Genomic DNA, 24279 nt, shown 5'->3' with positions numbered 1-24279 from the left:
ACACTCTCCCAGAAGTCTCTCATCTAGGGAAACAGGCAAGAAAGCAACCTTTGTGACTCTTTAAACCACTGACTGTAACCTGGTCCAGGTTTGTCAGTGCCTGCTGAAAAAGACTTCTAGAACCTTAAAGCAGTCTGCCAGACTGTCCTCAGCAGGATCCAAGATCTTCCCAGACTCTTTAGCAGCCCTACAGACAAAACAAGATGATTGACCTAAGCTTCCTAACAGAGGAGGAACAAGAGGCGATAATGAAGGTGCTGCAACGGGATGCAGAGCTTAAAAGAGCTGAAGAAGAGAGAGTCAGGTAAGGGATCCAGCACCCTGCTTGTCTTGGGAAGACCTACACAGTTCCCATTCTCTGTTACTCAGGAGTAGATTCAAAACAGTTGTTGCTAAGGGCCCCATATTCCTCAGTATATGTGGTTTGGAGATATTTTCTACTCTGGTCTAGATTTACCATAGTCCCTGGATGGAATACCTCTACCACACAAATGATTCATTAGTGGCTGAAATTGTTATGGACCTTTGCAATTCCCTAAGGGGCCAAGAGCCCCCCGTACACATCTGCCTGGATACACATCTGCCTTGGTTTCCTCAGAAGAGGATTCAGTTTGCAAGGGTCAAAACCACTGCAGACTGGACTAATGCATAGTAAGTGAGGGACTTGGCTCAAAAGGACTGCAAGCACCCCCAACAAACCAAAATATGGTTGCAGCCAGCAAATATGTCAGAATGCTGAAGTAGTACCTAAAATATTTGGAGCTGCAGTCCAGAAGAAGTACCAACACTATGCCCCACTGCCATGAAAAGTCCTTGCAATCCACGGATATAGCAGAAAATTGCTCTTTAATTTCTTTGTGGTGCCACAGATGGAGCAGTGTGTTGTTATTCTGGAGTGTTTTATGTGCTGGGAGGTTTTACTGGAGCTACTATTAGGGCAACTGCCATGACTAGAAATGTATTCATGGAAAGTAGTGTTTCCCAGATGGCTCTGAGAAAGCTGTCTATCCACACAGGTATAAATAGCAGGCAAATAGTTGCTTCATAGATATCTATATCCCCAAATAGTTGCTGATATTTGCTTGCTCAAGAGTGAGGATTTTGGTAGGCGTTGGGGTTTTTTTTGTGAAGGAAATTATCCATTACAAGGTACACAAAATAATATGTGGACAAATAATGAAAAATGGAGCCTGAGATGCTGAGAACTCCAAGTGCTGTAACAGAAACAAATTTTTACAGGCCTTAGTGAAGGCAAGATTTTCTCTCGCTGATTTGGTAATCTTCTCTAAGCTTCCTTCTCGTTGTGATGTTCCTCACGAAGTAATGTATTTCCAGTTTAAATGTTTTGAAATTATTCCAACCATGATGCATCTCTGATGCTTCTTTGCTACTGAGAAAGATTTTTTGTTTTTATAAAAATGTCCTTGGTGTAGGCATACTCTATATCCTGCAAAGGAAAGGCAGCCTGCCTCTTGCCCTAGGAGCAGCATTCCTTTTGCTGAGTATGCTTGTGCAGCCCTGAGGTTCTTTGATCAGCATGCAATCAGCATTGTGTTGAGTTATTCTACTTGCTTCTTTCAAGAGCAAGTATGTGTAGACCACTAGCTTCTCCTTGTTAAAAAGACTTTTCCTTTCAAAGCATTTGCTTTGGTGAAGGTAAAATCATTACAGGCACTGTTCCAAGTTCCTGCCCCCATCTTAATGCAGCCTAAGTAAATATTTTCACCACACAGTTTTGTCTTCTGCTTCAAAAAGCAGTAAACTGACTTTTCTGTGACAGAATAGGCATTTTATTTACTGAAGGTAGAAAACAACTGTATTTAGTCTTGGAATGTTACATCAGTGCCAGGTCTGAAAGCATTCAGGGTAAGTAATTGTAGATGAGAATTTGGAAACAGCATCTAGGGAAAAGAACCTTTCTTGGAACAGAAATTCAAAAAAGCCACTCTCAGCAGTGGTCTGAAAGGACTGTCAGAAAGTATTTTTGTCCCTGTAGCTTTACTTTTGCCATTTATACTTCTAGTTCAAGAGGGTGTGGTGGAAAATGTAAGAGACTGCAGGTTGTAGCAGCCTGTAATCATGTTTTGCAGCAGCATGTTTGCTGCTACAATAAAAAGTCTCTTCTACTTTCTAAATATTATAACTTGAGAAACTGGAAGCTTACGTATGAAATGGATTTTTCTGCTTCATTGTGGCACGTGGAGCTTGCTTTTCATATCTTAATATATTAAAACACTACTTGAATTATATCTTCAGCCAAGGAGATGCAGTACCTTAGTTTGGATTCTATAGCCTTGCACAGCTGGAAGATTCCAAGACCTGGGATCAACTGTCATCATACAAACATTAGACAGTGTGTTATTTATATGTGTATATAATAGAAGTCTTTCAATGTGATGTTTTTTCCTCTCCAGAAGAAATTCTGAGGTTTGAAGGGTGTTCTAATAATCTGTGCCATGTTCTTGGAGCATGGTCAAATTGGTTACGTGACAAAATCCTCTTTGAGCCACTTCCTAGTGGAATTTTACAAACCACCTGATAGAGCCTCTTCCCTGCTAACAGTTCCTAATATTGCTAATCTAATAAAACTCTGAGTAGGCTGGCCCATGCAGCCTCCTTAAGGTAGTCTGCTTTAAATCTTGGCTTGTTGAAGGTTGTAATAGGTGTTTCCCCATCTTGTGGCTCCTTTTGTGTTGGTCAGGATCAGCATGATTAGTTTTAGGTACAGGACTGCTTTGGGAACAGCATGTCTGCTTCCTCCTTCACCTCTGCTGAGGTTTGTCTCAAAGGAAAGAGGATACTGATGTTCTCTTGGGCTAAAGGGTGATGAAGAAATCTCGGGTGACAAGAGAATGTGATGCATGGAAAGCAAAAGACATTGCATGCTTTTTTATTCCTGGTGCAAGATGATGCCTCTCTTTGCTTCCTTGCCTTAGGAGCTGCAGCAGTTCACTCAATGGCAGTGCTGCTGTCGATGGGGCAAAGGCATAAAACAAGAGTCAGGTGACAGGTTGTCAGTACTAGAAGCTGTTTCTCAGCATATTACTAACTTAATTATTTTGGTTTTTTGTCATCATTCCTGTCCAGGAATCTCTGATATACCCTACTCCAGCATTGAACAAAATGAGTGGGCTACGTACATAACTGAATGTCCTGGCAGTAGCTTCAATGTAACCCCTAACTCCTTTTACAGATGCATAGTTCAGAATTAGCTTAACTCTGAGCCCTTTCTGGAGACAGTAACGTGAGCAGAAATATATTTGTCTGTGAAGTTGTGGAGTGTGGCTGGCTGACTCTTCTGTGGTTTGAGTAGCTGGCCCCTGGCACCAGCATGTCTAAGGCAGAAAGCTGTTGTGGTCACCTTTGAGACAGGGTTCCCTGCTGTGGTGATCAGCCCTTCCCAGCAGAACCTCCTAGCAGTGCTCTTGTGGCCTGTGCTTGGGATTGTTTGCTCCTTATGTAAACTGAAGGAGGTTAATGATAGGGGAAATTCTGATATGGAGTTGTTTGTGTGGTGGGTGGGGACTGCTGTGTGCCAAACCCCTTTGATACATTAATTGGTGTGGTATTACAAAAAGAGAGAAAGCTTCAGGGGTCTGATTCTGCTAGGACTGTGTGGCAGTTGAAAACCTATTGTAAATGTTATTTTGGCTCTGGCTAGTTCTACCAGATATCGTCTCCAGTCACTTTTCAAGGCAGTTTTCCTTATATTGTTGACTGTCTTTTGTGAGGTGGGATATATTGAAGATATCGTGGCAAGGTTAATATTGGCACATTTCCCCAGTGCACATTACAGTAGTAAGTTGGTTTTCCTTGCTAGTAGTATGAAGCAAGCCATGATACAGGCTCTTCTGCTTATATTTGCTTGTATGTCATTTGGTGGGGCTGGTTTTATGCTTTATATGCCTACTTTTAAAGCCTGTGAAGAGCTGGGGACACTGTGTGAGCAGAACCTGCCAGTTACATATTTTCTAACAACCTTTCCAGCCCTTGTTCAGATTGTCCTGTGCTGCTGTCCAGGCAGGCTCTCATACCAAAGGTATATTTGTCACAGGACAGCTGTGCCTTCATTGTGCAGGTTGGGTTGATCAGTTTGGTTTAGTTTTCCTCTGTCAGGTTTACTTGGGTTGCATCAGAAGAGGGAGGGGAGGCCATTGGGGAACCACAATGCAAATCCTTTAAAATAAGCAGAGAAACTAAACACTGTAAGGCTGGTCTGGAAATAAAACAATTGGAAGATAATAGAAGCTGCTAATACTGGCAGACCTTGAAGACTCCTGCCTCCTGTAGCAAGACTCAAGAGTCTTGATACTGATTTCCTGAATGGAATAAAGTGAAGCTTCTATATGCTAAGAAATGCTTCAACAAAGCATTTGTGCTTACTTTGTGTCTGCCTAGGGAGTATCTAATTACACGATCTATATAATTAATTGCTTGTAAAAGGAAATTTACTTCAGACTTGACAGAGCAACTACTAATAGGAGAGTAAGTCTGAGTGCTAAGTGCAGGTGACATAGTAGAAAGGCACATTTCTACATTAAGGCCTCTATCTGTAGTGCAGAATATTAATATATTTTAAATGAAATGAGGGGAAAACATACCGGTCTGATGCCCCATATGTGGCCATCTGCTAGGAGAGAAATGCACAGCAGGGTTAATGTGGTCAGCGTGTTTCACAGCCACTTGTTAGCACAAACATTGGAATCATAGTTTTGGTTCCAGATTCTGATGGAGACCATATTTCAGTGGGCAGCAGAGCTTTATGTTTTTTCTTCCTTCTCTCCAAAAACAATTGATTTCTCACACCTCTAAGCATGTAACTCACTCATTCATTCTGATGCTCCAGGCTTGGATGTGTCTGTCTCCCCTCTGACATGAGAGAAAATATCAAGTCTTTGTCCTGTCATCAAGACTTGAGCTGACTACAACCTGGTCAGTTCTCCAAGGACCCAAAAGCAAGGTGATACCTGAGATTTATTCATCAGGGTATTGCTGGTAGACTTAACACACACAGACTTCTGAATTAGCATAAAATGGAAGATCATGCATTACTACAAACAGAATTGGCTTGCTTTTTCATGTATCCAAATACTTCTATCAGAAATCTTGCTGTCTAGAGAGACACTAAAGGCAAGAGTTAGAGGTGTTGCTTATGAGGAATTGTGATGGCAAGGATGGGAAAAGGTTGTATAACCCCATAGGTCTGCTTTGTTCTTTCTAGTATAGCTCTCAAACAGTTTGAAATAATATTACTCATTGTTTAAATCAATTAAATAGTAACTGATGGGTTTTTTTTGTTGTTGTTGTTTTTTAGGGGTTTGTAAAATCATGTGCAGCTACCATGCAAAAGATAGCTTACTTGCAATTTGGGACTGCTCACTACAAATATTTTGGGTGTAGTTCTCTAACAAATGTCAGAACATACTTTCTTCCTATACCTTATATAGATATTTACAGACTAAAGAGGCATGCTCATACAAGGTGGAATGTTTAAATAATTACTGCTTTGTCCTGTAAACTTTTTGTAGTTGTTTCCTACTCTCAAAGAAGAAAAAAAGAACCTAATCAACAAGTCTGGCTCTTAAAATACCTGGTCTAATATCATTTTACTTCTCTTCTTGTATAAGTGACACTACAAAAAGTTTGTCTTGTCTGTGTTCAGAATGTGACCCAGAATCTAAATCCTTTGTCTTTTTGTTGGTTTGTGATTTGTTGTTATGTTTGCAGCAAATAGAATTGAGATAAAATTCATCAAATTTCTCTTTCAACTTCTCCACTTATTTGGTATTTTGGTATCCCATTTGCAGAAGGGAGGTTTCAGAAGTTAATTTGTTGATAAGGTGTGGTAATATAATGATTTTTAAAGGCTTTATTTTGATATTGGACTCTAAGGTACTTTTTCCAAATGTTTGGATTAGGGTGTGTGGGACAATAGTGAATCTATCTATGAGGTAAACACAGACCTGGATCTAAATCCTCCTTCATTCATCACGATGAGTCCTAGAATATGCTGGCACCACACAGATTGTCCTGTCTGAAAGCTCAGTTTAAACTGTCAGTTGGGGTATAAGGCAATCAAATAAGGGATTAAGGTGTCAGTAGTCACATCTTGCAAATTCCATGGTGACTTGTAATGTAGACTGTGAATAAGGTAGGTGCAGGGGAGGGAATTGAGACACTGAGGAAGTGTAGATGAAAAATTTTAGATACGGGTATGTATTGCTACATACTCTTTTTTCAAAAACAGGGATGAGTTGTTACCTCTTTGCTTATGCAATGACCTATTACAGTAGCCTACAAAGCACAGGATAAACCATTCTGGATTTGGTGATAAGAAGGTTGTCAGGGACTGATTGTATCACAGCAGATTTCCTGCCTTATAGGTACCATATGGAAGAACATGCATTACTACAAGCAGAATTGGCTTGCTTTTTCATGTATCCAGCTACTTCTAACTATCATTATCAGATGGTCCAGAGGTGGCGAGGAACTACCCAATTAATCCATGTATAGATTTTCTGTTTGCCTGCAGAGTGATGGACAGTTGGTTTGTATTCCTGTTCAGTGCAATCTGCGTGTACTTACTGCCCTAGGGGAGATGACAAATTTTCCATCTTGCCATAAAACGTTTCACCTTAGCATAGTGGAAACATCATATTAAATAATGGGAACAAAGTCTTACTCAGTCCAAAATCCTCTTTTAAATTTCCTTTTAACTATGTAACTTTACTTTCTTGAGTTTAAAGTTCCTATAGGAGAAATGGGCATGAGCTTCATTATAACTTTAGGCTGTTTCCCCTTGAAAAACTGCAGCATAGACTAACTGGCATTTTAACAGAGCACAGAGGGACTCCAGAATACCTACTTGCATCATACATAAAGGTCTTGCTGCATTTTCTCCTAATTGCAAACTTGGCAGCTGAGCCTGCAATCTGATTCTTAATCTGGTTGTCTACTAGTTCTTTGATCGCCAAGAGAAAAAATTAATGGCAACTTGGTCAGCCACTTTGTTAACTGGGGAGCTGGTGTAGAATCAGTTGTTGGCTTCCAGTCCTGTTGTGGTTTGCTGGGAGACTGACATAGCTGTGGAAAACCATGGCTGTAGTCTGACTCTCCACAGTTGCTTTCAAGGTAAACCACAATCTGTGTTTAATTCCTAGCAGTCAAACAACCCCACATAGTGCAAGCAGTTTGATGTGACTGCTAAGACCTCCTCCTAGCAAATCTTGAGAACTCAAGGAGCATTTTAAAAATTCTCATTTGTTGCAAAAACAGTTGCAGGCATTATAAGTCTATGATGTATTGGTGAGCGAAGGAGGCTTAAACACTTTTTTGTTGTCAAGACCTAGAACTAATTGTCTTTCTGATAATGGAAATCTATTTCTTTATTTGTGGCTGGAGAATGCCTGGAAATAGCTTTAATACTTATGTTGCTCTTAGTTCCTCAGAAACAATGGGACTGACAGGCTAAGCACCTCTCTTGAAAAGGCAAGTAAGACAAGCTTACTTCGAAGTGAGATAGTAAAAGTCTGTTTAAGTCAGCTGCTGTCAGCATCTATCAGTTCTCACCATAACAACCCTGTCAGGCAGGCAGGTCATTTGTAAAGGAAGTGCTGTGAAAATTGAGAGCACTTTTATAACTGTGTTAGCAAGTACAATTAATTAATTCCCAAAGTCTCAAAGGGCTGTTGAGCTGGTGGAGTTAAGGTACACTAACTCTCATAGGCGGCAAGCAGAGGTGGGAGCAGGGTGCTTTCACTTCCAGACAAAATGGGAGCTGCTGCATTGGCCAGATGACATTTATTGAGTCTAGAGCTGTGACAAATCCATGCCTCTGTCTCTGTCTGGTTATGTTAACTGGTCACAGATCTGAGAGTCCTGCAGGCAGGTAAGCAGGCTGGAACAGCTGAGAGGCCTGGGATCCTGTCCCCTTCAACAGCTCAGCTGAGCTTCGTCTGCTCTGAACTGACTTGTTAAGGTTTCCAGCCACACCCCACAGTTTCAGTGGCTGAATACCAAGGGGAGAGGGGTGAGCAGTGTCTGGGGTAAGGACACTGAATACTTGTCCCGTGACTCAGCACCCTCCGCTACAGAACCTCCCTTGGCATATGTTGTCATACTGCCCCCGAGCACTTGCCCTGCAGGCTGTACAAACAGCTGAAAAGCCAGTCCCTTGCCTTAAGGGGCATCACTTCTGAGAAGACAAATAACACGTGTGAAAGAAGGTGAAAGGGAGAAGCAGCCACCTGTGTAAAAAATTTGTGTGTTCTACATTTCCATTCTTCCTGCTGGCTGCATTTATAAACTGAGTAATATGTTTGCTGGAGGACAAAGGGAAGCTACTGCTGTGTTCCTGCTTCAACTTAAAACACTTGCTTAGGAAGGGTATTTAGTTTTGCCCTTGGAGAAGCACAGAGGGAGGGAGAAATTTTAAATGACCCAGTAACTACTATGAACTGTTGAATCTTGGAGTTAAAAATGCCAATGGGGACCTCAACCTCTGGCAGCCTAAACTGTATGTAGTAGATTTGAGGCACCTCTAGTAGCAGGGACTGATTTTTGACAGTACTTTCAAAATAAAGTTTTAAGTATTCAAGTTGTAATATACCTGATGCATTCAAGTAAGGCTTTTCATATCTGGCCATACCAAGATGAAAGAGAAGTTGATTGACAGATGAGAATGGTCTATCTTAGTTTGAGGGTTGGGACTAGCCCAATGTCCTTTCTCTGTTGTCAAAGACTGTCTGTGTGTGACAATCAAATCTGCAAACTATAATTAAAGGGCTGTCATCAGAAATAATTGATTGTACCAGAAGATCTGTCCCCTAAACCCATGAGGAATGTCATACTCTGAACTTCCTGGGGGTTAGGCTAGATGATCTTTAACGGTCCCTCCCAACCCAAACCATTCATGATTATCCATCAGGCCTGTGAAAGACAGCATCATTCCATGGCAATGTGGCCTGTGCTTAGCCTTCAAGTCTCAGTAAATGGACCTGATTTGATTTCTCCCTTTGGCTTTGTTGTTAGCTTATTTTGCTGAAGGAAAGGACATAAATGGAGAAGGAAGATGAAGCATGACTTGACTTTTTATTGTTTAAGTGGTCTCTAAATCTGTGTGGTAACTTCCCTGATCTGCAGGTTAGTCTCCAGGCCATGTGTAAGCATATGCCTAATATGTTACATGCCTAACAAGGGAAAAAAACACAACCTCTCAAATTGCCCACAGCAACTACTTACTCTGTTAAAGCATGCCTCGTAAAAGCAGGAAAACCCTGTGGCCTGAAAACAAATGATTAAAAATTTGTCTTCCAGTTTTAAAAATGACTGTAGTTCACATGATGGATTTTTATAAGATTAATAAAACAAATAGCACAAACTTATTTTGTTGTTTCTTGCATGTGATGATGTTTTTCTGTGTAATTCATTGTATTCATAAAAGGATTTTTGTGTAATTTTTGGGAAAAATGCTTCCAGTACACATTTGGACTCTGTGTGTGTAAAAGCAGTGCCAAAAATCCCCCGAAGAGGCATCTTCTGACCCTTAAAATAGCCATGCTCTTAATTTTGCTAGAGACTTTTTATGCTGTTCTACTAGCTTATCTCAATTTTAATCTTGGAAAACTGGCCTTTGGAGGCAGGAAGTCAAAATCTGCAGTAACTGGGGACTTCTCTAGTGCTTGAGTGTTTATCATAGCAAAGCTGTTTAGTTTTTCTTTGAGAGTTACCCTCAGAGCATAGGTTGAATTAATAAGGCTGAGGCTTTTCCCTTTCTAGCTCATTGTCATCCTTCATCATTAGATAAGGAGCATAATGGGTGAGAAGATGGAAATAGCATGTGGAGACAGTGTTAAAAAAATCAACAGACAAAACATAACCCTGCTCCCTGAAACAAAAAACAAGCAACCAAAAAAATCTGACTCTTTTTTTTTCCTGTTCACATAGGTAAGTATATGAAGTATATTTATATCTCATTTATTAATTTTCCTCTTCCTCAGGCATTTACCAGAAAAAGTCAAAGACCATGTTCAGCTGAAGAATATGAGCGGGCAGTGGTTTTATGAGGCCAAGTCGAAGCGGCACAGGGATAAGATCCATGGAGCAGATATTATCAGAGCTTCCATGCGCAGGAAACCTGCCACCATTGGTAAGCATTTGGAAATTTGTTTTGGAAAGGCTGCCTCTTACTTTGCTAACCTCAGACAATGTTGTCTGTGAAATACAAGAATACTGGTCTCTCTACAAGTGGAAAGTGATGCAAAAAAGAGACTTCCCATGTAATTTACAGTGGAACCTTTCCTCTCCCGCAGTGCTATATGTTAAGGAGTGGTGACTGCTAACAGAAGGGACTGGCTTATGTTTATGTTAGGATTAAAAGCTCTCTGCACTCCTAGACTCATTCTCATTTCCATTTCTGAGGCCCTGTGAGTTATTTAGGAACATGCAAAAATGCAAGATTGAGGAAATTGCTCTTTAACGTGAATTTCCAAGATTTTGGTGCTTGGTTTGAGACCTTTGAGGCTTAATGGCAGGCATCACAAGCTAGAGGTAGTGGTTGTAACTAACTGAAATATTTGTGCTGAAAGCTCTGGCAGCTGTGACTGGCATCCTGTGTCCTGGTGAACTTTAGATGCATTCATAATCCCCATGCCATGGTGGGTGCTCTGGTCACCATTAACTTTACCCCCTGGAGGGAGGGAGTGAGCAGTCAATCTGTGTTCACAAAAACATGTTATGTAATATCCAGGATTTTATAGACCCCCATTATAAATCTCTCAGCATCTGACTTTTAATCTAAAGTGTCCTGGTCTATTTTATCATTCTTTGTATAGAAAGTGATTTTTTTTCTTAGCAAAACTGATCTACCTCCCCTTCTGCTAAGTCTCCTCAAGTTCTGCTAAGTCTTCTTGTTTTAGAAGGGCAAGACTTACATTATTCTTGCCAAATTGTACTGATGTTTGTGCTATTTAGTTTTTTTAGTTCTGTCAAGGGATTTTGTTATGTGCTAGTGAAGCAAGTAAGGTACCTCCTTCCATGCTCTGAATGGACTACAGTTTGTTGCTTTCTATGGGTTTTGTAACTACAAGTTAGCCTTGTTTTCCTCTGTTTAACCCTGTAGTATTGCACCTTCTCAATTTCTATATTTTCAGATATTATTTTGAATAATGTCAGTTAAGTCAATTTGAGGTTACTGCTTTGAGTTTTTAAGTTAAAAAGAAAAGGCCTGAAACAGAAAAGAATGCAGAAAAAGAAAACTGTAGGTGCTTAGTGTGGTGTGTTTGTCATTTTGGCTGGTTTTGTACTTGAAGGTTATGAAAATCAGCTGTAAGATTCTAGCTAAATTTCACAGTAACTTGTATCTTAAAGGAAGGTACTAAAAGCCTTGCCATCTTAAAGGAAAGTTAATTAATCCAAATCTTGTTACTTAAACAAAGTGACATGTTGGCACACTCGGAACTATGTACAATTGCTTGGTTTCAATGACTCATGAGATGGCAAGATATTTTTCCTTGCAGTTATAGATAGCAAAAATGTGAAAAAAAGTCTTGCTTATTTGTGCACACTAAGAAATTCTTCACTTCTAAACTGTTGTTGAAGTGGAAAAAGCATTAGAGGAAATAATGGAATGTTTTTGCTCTGAAAGGCATTATCAGACTAGGATTTTGTCCCACCCTAAAAAGAAATGCAAATGTATTTGCATTGCTGAGTGAGGTGAGGCTTTTTGTTTGTTTGGGTTTTTCACATTACCTTTTTAACATCTTGTGGTAATTCTGTTCATAAAGGATTGGCCACCTGCCTAAGTGAGTTATGACCAACTTCCAGTTTACTGTTTAAGAAGGGAAAAATTGAATTGATTTCAACATATTTTCAGTTTCCTCTAGTTTAATCATTTTTTCCTTTTTCGGGAGATTGAGGATGAACTTTCAGTATTTGTGTAACTGCAAGAACTGCAGGATTAGTCTTTACCAGGGTTCTTGTAGAAAACTCCTCCATTTAGGATTACTTTAAGGTTTAAACCAGATATATCTGGTGTAGTAAAATGAAGTACTCAGAACAGTATTTGACATTTTTAGTAGCGTTAAAAAGGTGTTCTTTAGAAGGCACCAGATCTGCTTCTGAAAACAATTCAAGTATAGTGGGCATTAGAAATAGCTGTAGGCCTAAATGCAAATACTTGTACGTCTTCCTCAAGAAAACCTGTATGAGCATGTGGGAAACAACAATATTCTTGCATCATGTTTTAGCTGAAGTGGCTCAGAACAAAACGAGCAAAGCAAAGATCAGCTGGGTGAACAATGTTAATAAAGAAGTCTTCGAGCCACCAGAGCTACACGGCATTGAGGAACATCAAGAAGAAGAACAACAGAAAACTAGCTGGAGGTAAGCTGTCTGTTTATCATGCTTAGAATGTGTATATATACGGACTAGTGAAACTTGGGAGCTGTAAGCTCCACCCAAAATGATGTACTTACTTCTTATTTCAAAGGTCACCAAATGTTCCCTTAGAATTGTACAAGAAAACTGCATGTGACAGACACAAAGTCATGTACTGTTCTGCATTTGAATATAGAGCAATTAACAATCTTCAGCTTGCCTGTCTCAGAAAAAGTTGACAATCAAGCATGGAATGGTCACATACATGTTGTCATGTCACAATTTATTTTGGTTCCTTGAAGTGAGACCTGGATTTTCTAGTTAGAATGGCTGGCCATGACCAGTCCCCTGCAGTCAGTAATATGGGGACCACAACCTCTGCATGTCTTCATTCAGTTGTTTACTGAAACCATACTATCAATTCAGCCTGAATTTTAAACTTGGATTGCAGCATTATGAGGTTAGAAAAACCTATAGAATTATCAAGTCCAGCCATTAACCCAGCACTGCCAAGGCCTCCACTAAACCACATTCCCAAGTGCCACATCCACATGTTTTGAGCACTTCATATTACATGAAGAATTGGAAACTAAGAAATTGCTGTTTAAAATTTTCCAAATTATTTGGCACACAGTTTAAGACCTCTGAGACTTTTTTAGAAGACCAAACATATTTCAGATGGAAAGAACTAGAATCTTTAGATAGCTGCAGAAAATTAGTCAGATTCTACCAAGAAAAGTAAATGTCTTTCTGGAATTGAGAAGCTTCCTTTCAGAGTAAAATGAGACAGTCATCTTTGGTATGCCTGAATTACTACAGTTGTACAGTTGGCCGGATGATAAGTAGTTTCTGAACTAAAAAGGATTTAATATTAAATCACTTTATCTCAAGCCCATAAACATCCCAAACAGCTTTATTTTGTTTTGAAATATCCTGAGTTGATTTCTGAAACAGACATGTCTTCTCTTTAAAACACCTACACGTATTTAACGCTCTGGCTATGTTAAAAACTCCCAAAAAACCTACATTTGAGAAAGAAAATGCTGAAACGGTTGGAGTCAGGACAGGTAAAAGTGAAATATCTTGAAGTGGCCAGATTTCTCAACACACTGAGGAAACAAAAACCAGGGTGTAACCCAGATAGCCACTGTTTGTGCTTATAGTGAACAGAGCGAGGTAAGAGCCAGAGTTACTTCTTAGGGGAACCGCTTCACCTCTGGTTGTGCCATTGATGAGCTCTGTAACCTGTCACTTTCTTGTCTAAGTCCTTCTCTGTACATCATCTGTTTTTTCTTTGCAGTAAGGCTTCTCCTACTATGCATTTATACAATACCTAGTAGCAATTGAACCTTTCACTTTCATGGTCTGCAGTCTGGGCACACACATTCATGGTGAATGGCAGCAAAGGTTGGTGTGAGTCTTAACAACTCTGGATTGTGTCTTTGTTATATTTTATCACTATCAGTGAACTCAGAGGTGTTTGTTTTGACCACATCTGAAATTGTGCTGAAAGAGATCAAATCAACTGCTTTGTTATAGACTTGCCAAAAATGAAGTTGTCCAAAAAGGATGATAAAGGTTGCTTATCACAAGACAGAGCTCTGTTTTCCTTCCCAGCTGAAGTTAACTGATGTACTGACAGAGTTAGTTGTTACTAAATGTAGTTTTTTTTACAGGTGGCTTTTACATTCAGGAGATTGCTATGAAGTTATTTCTTTAAGAACAGCAGAAGGCATGTTGCTGTTTAATATATCTTTTAGAATATTTTAGATATCATCTTGCTCATCAGGAACAGATGATGATATTTTTAAAGAAGTATAGTCTTATAATCCTATTCTTATAATTAGAACTCTCCAGAAACTGTGTGTGATTGATAAGGTATAATAGATTTCATAATATGCCAGGGCAGCCTCTTCAAAAATACATAGCATAGCAAGGTTTAATAATATGTAGAGTTTTTTTTTAAATGGGACCAACTTGATAGTGGTCTTCAACTTGAAGTGGTTTGATGACTTATTTCAGATCACAGCCATGCAAAGCTTGATAATTATTTTCCAGGACTCCCCCCTGCCTTTTGCTCCAAATTGTACCAGAAGTTGATCAGCCTCCATGCCTTGTTCATATGTACTTGTACTTTCCTCAATAGCTGAAGATCTTCTCTCTAAAGCAACCCCACACAGTCCAGTGATTTATGAGGCAATTGGAAATGGACCTTAGGAAGTGATCTGTCATATGTGAGCTGGATGCTTACTTACACTGACTTTGCATAAATAACTTGATTGGATACCTCAGGTCGTTTGTTTCTAAAATGTCAAAACCTATGGCAAGCAAATGTGGCAGGATTGTGAAATTCATTGCTTATGATTTTATTGTGGGCTTAATTCACCATAACTGAGGTTAGTCTATGCAATATTGTATGCGAGAAATTGCAGGAGGCACCATATGCTTTTAAAATACTCTTCCTTTCTGTTCTCTTGATACTGGAATTTGAAGGAGATTATCCTGGCATAACTGTGGGCCTGTCTCTAAGAGCAGAAGGAAACACAATGGTGCAAAAGCAATAACCCCAGTAGCTGGGGTGGGAAGGGAAAATCTACAAACATTTAATTTGGCTGCTAGGATAGTGGAGCCACAAGGAATAAATGAGCTCTTCCTCTCACAATGGAATAGTCTTAACACAACTAAGAGATGAAACACAATTATTGTAGAATTTGGGATTGCATTAAAGGCAGCTCACGGCTAACGGTGTCCAAATGCTACCTGCGGTTCAAGCACTGGACTTTTAAAGCATTTTAAAGTGCTGCTTTAAGAATAAGTTTGTGGGTGTTGTGGGGTTTCTGGGGTTTTTCAGTTTGCTTTTTTTCCCCTCTTTCTCTAAGAGTGTGGCTCAGGCCAGCACTGACTTACAGGCTTTGCATAAACTTACATGGCTGCTAACCTGAGGATTGGGTCCAGAAACAATATGATAACAAGTTACTAAGAGTACTTTTGTTCTGGATCCTGTTCTTAAAGCAAAACAATTCTTACTGAGTATAAAGGAAGTTTAGTTCTGCTAGATCTGTTTGTAAACTGATAAGGATAAAATCCAACTCTTGGGCCAGTTCAACTACTGTTGAATTAGGATACTACTATATTATGTAGAACAACAGTATCCTTAAAATTAGCAGTGACGTTTATTCCCACACCCCAAATATCAAAATGCCATGATGAAGGTATGAATTATTTCTTTTTTGAGTTTTATATCATTGTGATAATTTTCTTGCATACCAGAGCCTTTACAGGCCAGGTGTGTGAAATGTCTTTAAAGGTGTAGCCTTGAACAGAATGAGTTTTCAAAGGTGAGTCACACTGTCAATATTATATCTGTCCAGTGATGCCATCTGTCTATATGCTGAATCTCAAAAAAGGAGGATTTTCTTTCAAATTCAGATTCACAGGTCGTTTTCTTCCCTAAGCTAAAAAGTGTTCTTGATCAACATTGAACAGGTGGCAAGTGGGGGTCCTGGGGTTCAGCAAATGGAAAACTTGCACAAAAGCCCTGACTTTTAGAATCCATGTATTGACATGCCTGCAAATCTGTAACCTCTTTCTCTAGCTTTGCTCCTGCCTTTGCCTTGTTGCTTCAGTCTACATGGGACTTGGGCCTTCATTGTGGTTCTTGGCACATAATTTTTCCAAGTTGAAGGGTAGAATTTTTAAAGCCTTTTTTAATCTATCAGTTTAGACTTAAACACTTTTAGATTAGCCTTGTGAATGCAGCATATCTAGGAACAGTTTGTTCAGTTTTCTTATCTATGTAGGTTGTGGGTAAACTCATTTTCAGACCTATTGTTGTAAAACACAGTTATAGGATCCTGGCTGTTGTTTTTTCTCTGCTTTGCTTTATTTAGACCTGGGTTTTCAGTATGTAATGCCAAGTTGTTAATCTTTAATTATTCTATGGTAAGTCCAAAGAAACATTGTACTAAAGATTATGAGATTGTTTCATTGAACACACACAAAGTTACCTCTCCACCTGTAAAAACTTCACTAAAGAATGTCTTATCAGTTTCTTGCAGCCCAGGGTGCTTGACAGTATTTTTCTTGCTTAAAATGGGTGAGGGGTTGAAGTATTTGGGACCTAAACCTGAAAAGCAAAAATTATGATTGTCCTGTTCAGTAGTAGGTGTTGCAGAAAAGAAGCAAAATGCAGGAGCGTACAAGTGGGGTGCTCTCGAAAACAAAACCACGAGTGCTTTATAAAAGCAAGAACACTAACTCCATTTTCTGTAGTTTCTATAATAGGTATGTCTATTTTCATACTTAAAAAATATATTAGAACTAAGGTTAAAAACAATAATGTGAAAGGGTATTTTGGAAAAGAAAATAGAAGTTGCAACATTTAGCTCTTTGAGAACCAGAATCTTTCTCTTACTTGGGATCAGCAAATAGTAGAAAGAACAGTAGTAATCTGTTAGTAATCTGGTGCATGCATGTAAGAGGCCACAACAGTTACTGTCCTACAAAAATGTAAGAACAGTTAATTTTTCACCCTTGAGATAGATTCCATTATAAAATCGGCTCATTCCTTAACCCTCTGTCACTATGCATGGTGGTATATTTCTTAAAGACAGTGTTGAATCAAAAGAGCAAGGAAGGGATATAGAAGTTTATAGTTCAGATTGCACCCAGTATTTTTTGCTTGCCTTGTGTTCACACTGCTCACTGTGGTCATTTTATCCTCTCCATAATTTTGTATTTTCCTTCTGCAAAACGTAAGTGATGTCACTGATCAGACACACTTAGCAGTCCAGAGGCAAATAGACTTTCAAGGGTAGTTTATCAGAGTGTTTTGGGGTTTTTTTCTCCCCTAAAGTTTGAGCTTTACTGTGCACCTTGCAGAAGATGGGAAAATTGTCCTCCCCTCAGGAGGGCAGACTGGTACCAATTACCAGACTGGAGAGATATTTGTTAATGCAAGGAGATGAATCTAGAACTTGATGAGAGGTGGATGCTGTTTCTGTCCCAAGACACCTTGTGGCTCTTCTACTTAGCACCCTTAAGCTTTTTCACACATAACAAAGATCATTGAGAAAAGAAATACTCAGTTTTGGAATCTCCTTGTACATCTGTATTGGAAAAAACATAGGAATTACTGTCCTTCCTAGCCTGATATATATTTCCTATTTGGAAATATAAATATTTTCTGCTTCATATTGTTCCCCCACCCCAAAATTGTAAGTTTGTATCTTGGTTAATGTCAGTGTTTTCCATATAAAATTAGGACACTCAATATGGTTGTTCTGTGAAGACCATATTGAAATCCATGTCTAACTTCCATCTTCAAATACTTTTTCATAGATGTTTAGGTAAACTAAAATAGTAAAAATCTGATTGGGAAAAAAAACCTTGCATCATTTTGCAAGTAGATTAGATACTTCTAGAGATAATATAGGAGCTGTCTCTTCTAGCTGTTTTAATTTCTCCATATCTGGGCTATCCTTATTATCACAAGCAATAACTTACTTCACTTATGCAATCAATCAAAAAAATTTATGCATCTCAATTGAAAGAATAGCTTATAAACTGTACCTCTGAGGGGATGTGTTGCTATCTGTGAGATGTCGCATCTTTACTATAGTGGTGATGGAATTCCTCTGGTTTTTCTGACTTTGACACTTAACAAAACTCTATTTTTTATTCAGATTTTGACACTTTCCTCCAGTTTGATTTCAGTTCTAGAACTACAAATGTAGGACAAGGATGAAGATGGCAACACTGATATTGTTTGGAGAGTAGCGATATTTACTGTATTTATACAATATTTACTATAAATATGAAATCTAGATTTATATTTATGTTTATTTTTATGAAGTTTATTCAGACATTTTAAATGTATAAAAATATGGTTTCTATCACACCAAGTAGAACTTGTATTGAATTCTTTAACAAGTAAATACATTTTTGCAAGGAAACAAAGCAGCAAGAGTATCCCTTTTCCTATAGGAATGAAAACAGGCTAAATAGAAAAACTCCAGTGCCACGTTTATATTTATGTTTGAGTATGTATAAGTGAATCTTTGTTTTGCTTTTTCAAAAAGGCTTAAAGTAATGTCCTGTTTGATTAAGTTGTTATTTAACTTTCCTTTACAGTTCTAAAGAAGTAACCCCTGTGTTAAACAAGCCAGAGGAAAGACCTGTGAAGGCAGCAGTCTCATCAGTAAGGGTATGACTGGTACTGAATATGGTGGAAGTTATTTGCTTCAGTGGGAAACATTAGTAAAGCTTTGAGGAGGAAAAATAATAATTTGTAAAAAAAATTTTTTGGGGATTTTTTTTTTTTGTTTTAGAGGGAGGTAATGAAAACCTCTAAAGGTTCAGCACTAAAGTGCTGCTACACCTATAATTGATGGCTGTTTTTTCTTAACATTATTACCAATCTGTTCAACTACTGAAAGCGATTGGCCTACTCTGTTCTAATATCACAGAATTAGAGATAAAATTATTTATCTTGCAAGAACCTGGAATTTTCAAGTGTCTTTAAGTGGTGGCTTATCTCTGCTGTTGGTGAGTTTAGAAGAACAAGATGAGGTAATCACTGGCACTTCTGATCATTTCCTGTTCATATTGTTTAGGTTTTTTTGTCATGTATCCAATTTAAGAGGTATGCCTTCAGACTCCTTACTGATGGGTTAGTGGGGAAGAGAAAATCACTGCACTTGTGTCTATTTTGTGATGTAAGAATTTGACTGCAACAGTAATGTTTGTTCCTTTTTTAGCAAAGGAGAAATCCCTTTAATTCCCCTGTATCAGATGATAACATGAACAGTGTGGAATCAGAAGACAGACCAGTCATTGTACCTCATCTATCAAAGAAGGGTAAATGAACTTGTTTTGCAGATGACTGTGAATTTCCTGTAGGTGTATATGGAAATTATTTTTACTTCCATTGCTTCTTTCTGTAAGAGTTCAAAACCTTTTTTGTCTTTAAGTATGGAGAGTTCTCAACTAGCTTATTTCAAACCTCATCTAAAGCATGTGAATATACTCAGGAAGTGGCTGTAGACATGAGTAAATGGATTTTGCTTCCTTTCTTTTACTCATGGTTTTAGTCAGTACTAGGCACTCCATCTGGGAGGGCTGCTTGTCCTGAGTTGATGAGAGGACAGTGAAATTTCCTTGAATTTGGCATAGCTGTCTTTTTGACCTTTCAATTGTTGCTGCTAATTAGCTTGACAGAAGCAGCCTAGCTCTTTGGTCTATAGTTTCCTCCTTTGTTTCGTTAATCTGTTTATTATCCTCCTTTCCAGCAGTATTTTCTACAAGCAAGTTGATGAGTGATTATTTATCACAGTACAGGCATTTGAAGTTGTAATGTAGAGTAATATGTGGCTATTACTCTCCTGTCTCTGTTGTGAAGCATGCTAACAGGAAAAGGAAAGATTTGCATAGTAGGAATAGAAAACCCTTCATCTCCCTGCCAGGAGATTATTTCTCTATTTGCCTTGTTCCACATGACTGTGGAATTAGCCAGTTTCCATTTTTGTAGGTTGCTGTTTACATTCTGACACTGAAGAGGTGTATGTGTCAGAAAGCTGCCCTTCCCTGCAAACTTTGTCCCTTGCAGGAAAAATGCTGATAAAAAATTTGGTGTGCTCTATTTGGTGTCATCAAATAGTTAGTGTTTCTAAAATAAGAAATAACTGCAAGCTTTTAATTTGCTGAAAATTGCTATTACATAAAAATGAAATCAACACCTGTGTAAAATTACTGGCTGTGTTTTTGTTGCAGTTTTTTCTAATAAACCAGTATAATCAATGCATTTCAGATCTGCACTGTCATATCTTTCTGTTTATACTGACAAATGTCACATAAACTTATGAGCTGTTCTATGTCTTACAGAAATTTGGTCACTCTCAGAAGACAGCCCACCTAAATCAAACTTACAAAATGGTGAAACAGATAAACCTGAGAAGCCTTCTGTAGAACTTACTGATGAATCACAGAAGGAACTAGTTAAGCGTCCTGTCCCAAAAGCTAGGAAACTAATTCACAAAGCAGCAGATTCTGTATCTCAAAGAGAAGACCTTGTTCCCAAACCAGCCAAGCAGAGTGAGGGGGTAAATGGCATTGGTACCCCACCCAGGGGCATTCTGAAGCGCAGCTCAAGCTCAAGTTCCACTGACTCAGAAGTTCGGGTCAGTCAGACCTTAGATGCTCAGAAAAAGAATGGTTTTGCTACTGCAACTATTTTTGAAGGAGAAGGTGAGAAGAATTCTCTTATGGAAGAAGCAGAAAACTCCACACAAAATTCACTGGAAAAACTGAAACAAGTGAGGTTTTCATCTAGCTCAGGTAATGGAAAACCTCTGCAAAGCCCACAGCTACACCATGGTAAAGAAAAAGGACAGCATGAAATCTTAAAATATGACAAAAAAAAGAATAGTGAAAATTATGCTGTTCAATCAGATTCACTTGGGGATGAGCAAATTCCTACTGCAAAGCCTTTGGGAACCTATTCATCAGCTTTAAAACTTAAAACAATAGATGGCTTACAAGAAGACACATCTGCATCCAGCCCTTGTGACAGTAACAGATCAGACTTCCCAGTCAATGAAAGCTTCCAGACAGATACAGTTACTCCCAAAAAACTTGAAACTCCACAGAAGACCTCCCGCAATATCCTGTCAAACAGCAATAATGAGCGGAGTGTTGATAAGACACATGAAAAAAATTCCAACCAGATCTTGAGCCATGAATCAGAGTCACACAAAAACTTTACTGGTAAGAGTCTAGTAGAAATGAAGAACGGAATGAGATAGGATATAACACATATTCATTAATGTGGATCACTTGTAGCTAACAATTAACAACTAGGAAACAGTAGCAGTAGGAATGTGCTACTGCAGAATTAAATAATCAATATTTTTTTATGTACTTTTATGATCTCCTACCGGTCATGTTATCAGAGCCAGTATAGGCACCTCTGTTGTGGATGGTATTTTAGTGTAGTGCTGTCAGTTGTCCTTGGGAGTAATTCACATGTGACTTAGGGATTTGCTTATGGGACTAAACACAAATATGCTGGATTGTCATCCTCTGTGTGTGTGTCACACACAGCCTTCCTTCAATGAAAGCATTTCCTTTAAGAATGGGTTTAACTCATCTTCTTGGCTTGTACCCTTATAAACAATGATTCCAGTAGGATGTCTCAGAGCAGGAATTTTCTTCACTCCATTGCCCATGGTATGGTTCTTTCCAAAATCACGGGGACAGAGAACTCTTTTCTCCACTAACAATTTAAAAAAAATTGATAATTTTCTAGGTAGACCTAAGATTTTTAGTCATGTATCTGATTCATAACTCTGATAAGTTTGTTTACATTGTAGATGGACATCAACTTGCTGCTGAAAAAGAAGCACATGAGGCATCCAATACCAATTCTGCAAGTCTTCAACAAGGTAAGCCTGATCTTGTTGAGGAGAGAGATGCTAAAACCATTTTCAAGCCTGGCAAGCATGCTAATGAACTCATGAAAGTGGATGATGAATCTGTGTCAAGAGTTTTAGACTGGTTTAAAAGAAGCTCTAGTACTGAAGATGAGGAAGTTGCATCAACAAAGTCCCAAGGCAGGGAGCCCAGAGAGGAAGTGGATGTGTCAATCAGAACACCAGTTCTTCCTACAGAGGACATTGGACCTGGCATGCATGGAAAAACAGAAGATACAGAAGAGAAACCATTTGGAATGATTAAACAACAGAGCAGAATTTCATCTACATCATTTACTTCAGAAAACATACAGCTCATAAAGGAGAGGGTGAAGCCTAATACAGGGGAGGCAAATGAGAAGCAAAATGATAAATTGCTGACTGAATTTGATTGTAAAAGAGTTGAAGAAAAAGAACATGGTCAGGAAATCAAACAACAAAATAAAAAATCAAATCTCTTGGACCATCAAGGGCACAAGCTACCAGCTCAGAAATGTGAATCTGAGAAGGCAATACAAGAAAAAAGAAGAATAAGGGAGATCAGAGCATTCTGGGAAAGGGATAAAACTATCCCCAGTCATGGAGAGAAAGAAGTTATCAATGCTGATGCGTCAGGTGGCCGTGCTTTTACAGATCTCAGAGAAAGTGACCAACTAAAACGATCTGCAGTGTATCTATCTAAGGCATTGCATGATCAGAGCAAGAATACATCAAGAAGTCCTGAACTAAGTTGTGCAAGCCAGGCTTCAAGAAACAGAAGTTACCATTCTTTTGAATCAGGACCAGGCCACGCATTTGGAAAGCCAGAGGGGACACTTCAATCTGATGAACTCCCAAAAGCCAGTAACTTGCATGCCAGAGCTGGTGTTACTTCAGCTTCCTCAAAAAGCAAAGATGAAGATGAGAAGGAAATTCTTAAAGGGAAAGTTGCTGCTTCTTCCCAACAGAAGCCCAGCTTCCAGGTTTTGTCTTTAAAAGATAAGATGAATGAAAAGTCCAAGAACCAAATTTTGGATCCTTCACACTTCCAGAATCTGAGAAACTTCTGGGATACTGGAGTTAAATTCCAGAGTAGCATTGACAGGGAAGATGATTCTTTGCCAAATAATACTAGATCAATAACCTATGAAAGAACATCAAAGGAAGACAAAAAAGGCAGAGATAATGTGAGCAAGCAAGGTTTAATTCTACAACAAGCCCAAACATCTGAGAGAGAAAAACCACAGAAACTGGATTCTGTGGTATGCAAAAAGTCTCTAGGATCTCCTACCCTGAAAGGTCTGAATGTGACACACACAAGGAATACAGACTCTCTCCAGCTGGACAGACAACCAGTTATCTCAAAATCCCAGGAAAAGGTGGGTCTTCCAGAGCAAGAAGTTAGAGAATGTACAGAAAAAAGCCTGATTTCATCAAAAGATGATCATGTATCCTTGCAGCTCCAGTCACCTGGTGATAAAGATGCTTTAAAGGACACAGTAGTAGGTGATAAACTGTATTTACCTATAGAAAAAGGGGAAAACAAGACTACTCCTTTGGATAAAGAGGAAGTTGCAGAGACTGTGGATAAAGTTGTTCTACCTAAAGGTGAGCTTGATGTATTTAAATCATGTCTAAAGAAGTTAGAAAAGGAAGCCTCTGAGATGTCATGTAGCTTAAACCTCAAAGAAAACCTTTTAAAAGGGACACATTTTCAGTCAAATCAGTGCAAGGTTTTTGAGAGAACAGGGAACAACACTCATGATATTTCTCCTGTTGATCAAGGAGAAGAAATAGGGAAAAGTACAGGACAAGTGAATGTGTCATCAACAGATAAGCATGAGAACAAAAAAAGTCTCAGAAAACTGTTTAGGGAATTTGAACCTTTGTATCTACACTATCAGGCAGCAGACAAGGATGATGCTCTTGAGGGCTCTCAGAGGCCTCAAGCTGGTTTGGAGAACCTTCTCAAAGAAACCCTTGTATCTCAACCTTCTGAATACAGAAGGGTGGGAATGAAAATATACAATGACCCAAATAGTCTATCACAAACTAGCTTCTGTGTACAGTCAGCACACCAAGAAGCTACTGGTCAGCCTGAAGAGGTCCATGAGCCCATAGAGAAGTCTGTAGCTGGATCCAAGGTCAATGGCTTGAGTTCTGCTCTAGAGAAGTTGCTGAAGGAGGCTTCTGAAGCACCACCTCCTAAACCCAAACATGCTGACAGCACACCATGGAGGACTGCTGAGGAGCAAGTTAAAAGGACAATGTATGAACATGGTGAAGTGCTGCAGGAAATCAGTGAGACCATAGAAAGGTCTGTTGCCCCATCCAAGGCCAGTGGCTTGAGTTCTGCTTTAGAGAAGCTGCTGAAGGAGGCCTCTGAAACACCCCCTCCTAAACCGAAATGTGCTGACAGCACAGTGCAGAGAACTGCTGAGGTGCAAGATAAAGGCGT

The 24279-nt window shown here is 39.0% G+C and overlaps 1 protein-coding gene across 4 annotated transcripts in view; it reads left to right on the top strand.

The window, feature by feature from the left end:
- Positions 1 to 98: 98 nt before the first annotated feature.
- Positions 99 to 24279, top strand: part of SYTL2 (synaptotagmin like 2) — a 39257-nt gene continuing 15076 nt past the window's right edge. For all 4 annotated transcript variants that reach the window (XM_031066122.1, XM_031066120.1, XM_031066121.1 and 1 more), the window contains exons 1-7: positions 99 to 304; positions 9999 to 10147; positions 12246 to 12381; positions 18508 to 18580; positions 19134 to 19233; positions 20257 to 21138; positions 21744 to 21815. In XM_031066122.1, coding sequence (XP_030921982.1) covers positions 204 to 304; positions 9999 to 10147; positions 12246 to 12381; positions 18508 to 18580; positions 19134 to 19233; positions 20257 to 21138; positions 21744 to 21815 — 1513 coding nt within the window. In that variant the 5' untranslated portion in view covers positions 99 to 203. The remainder of the gene's footprint in view (positions 305 to 9998; positions 10148 to 12245; positions 12382 to 18507; positions 18581 to 19133; positions 19234 to 20256; positions 21139 to 21743; positions 21816 to 24279) is intronic.

This window comes from Geospiza fortis, unplaced genomic scaffold (genome assembly GCF_000277835.1).
Source record: "Geospiza fortis unplaced genomic scaffold, GeoFor_1.0 scaffold16, whole genome shotgun sequence".
Lineage (NCBI taxonomy): Eukaryota > Metazoa > Chordata > Aves > Passeriformes > Thraupidae > Geospiza > Geospiza fortis.
Note: the sequence above shows the minus strand (reverse complement) of the source record. Positions and strands in the feature narration are given on the sequence as shown.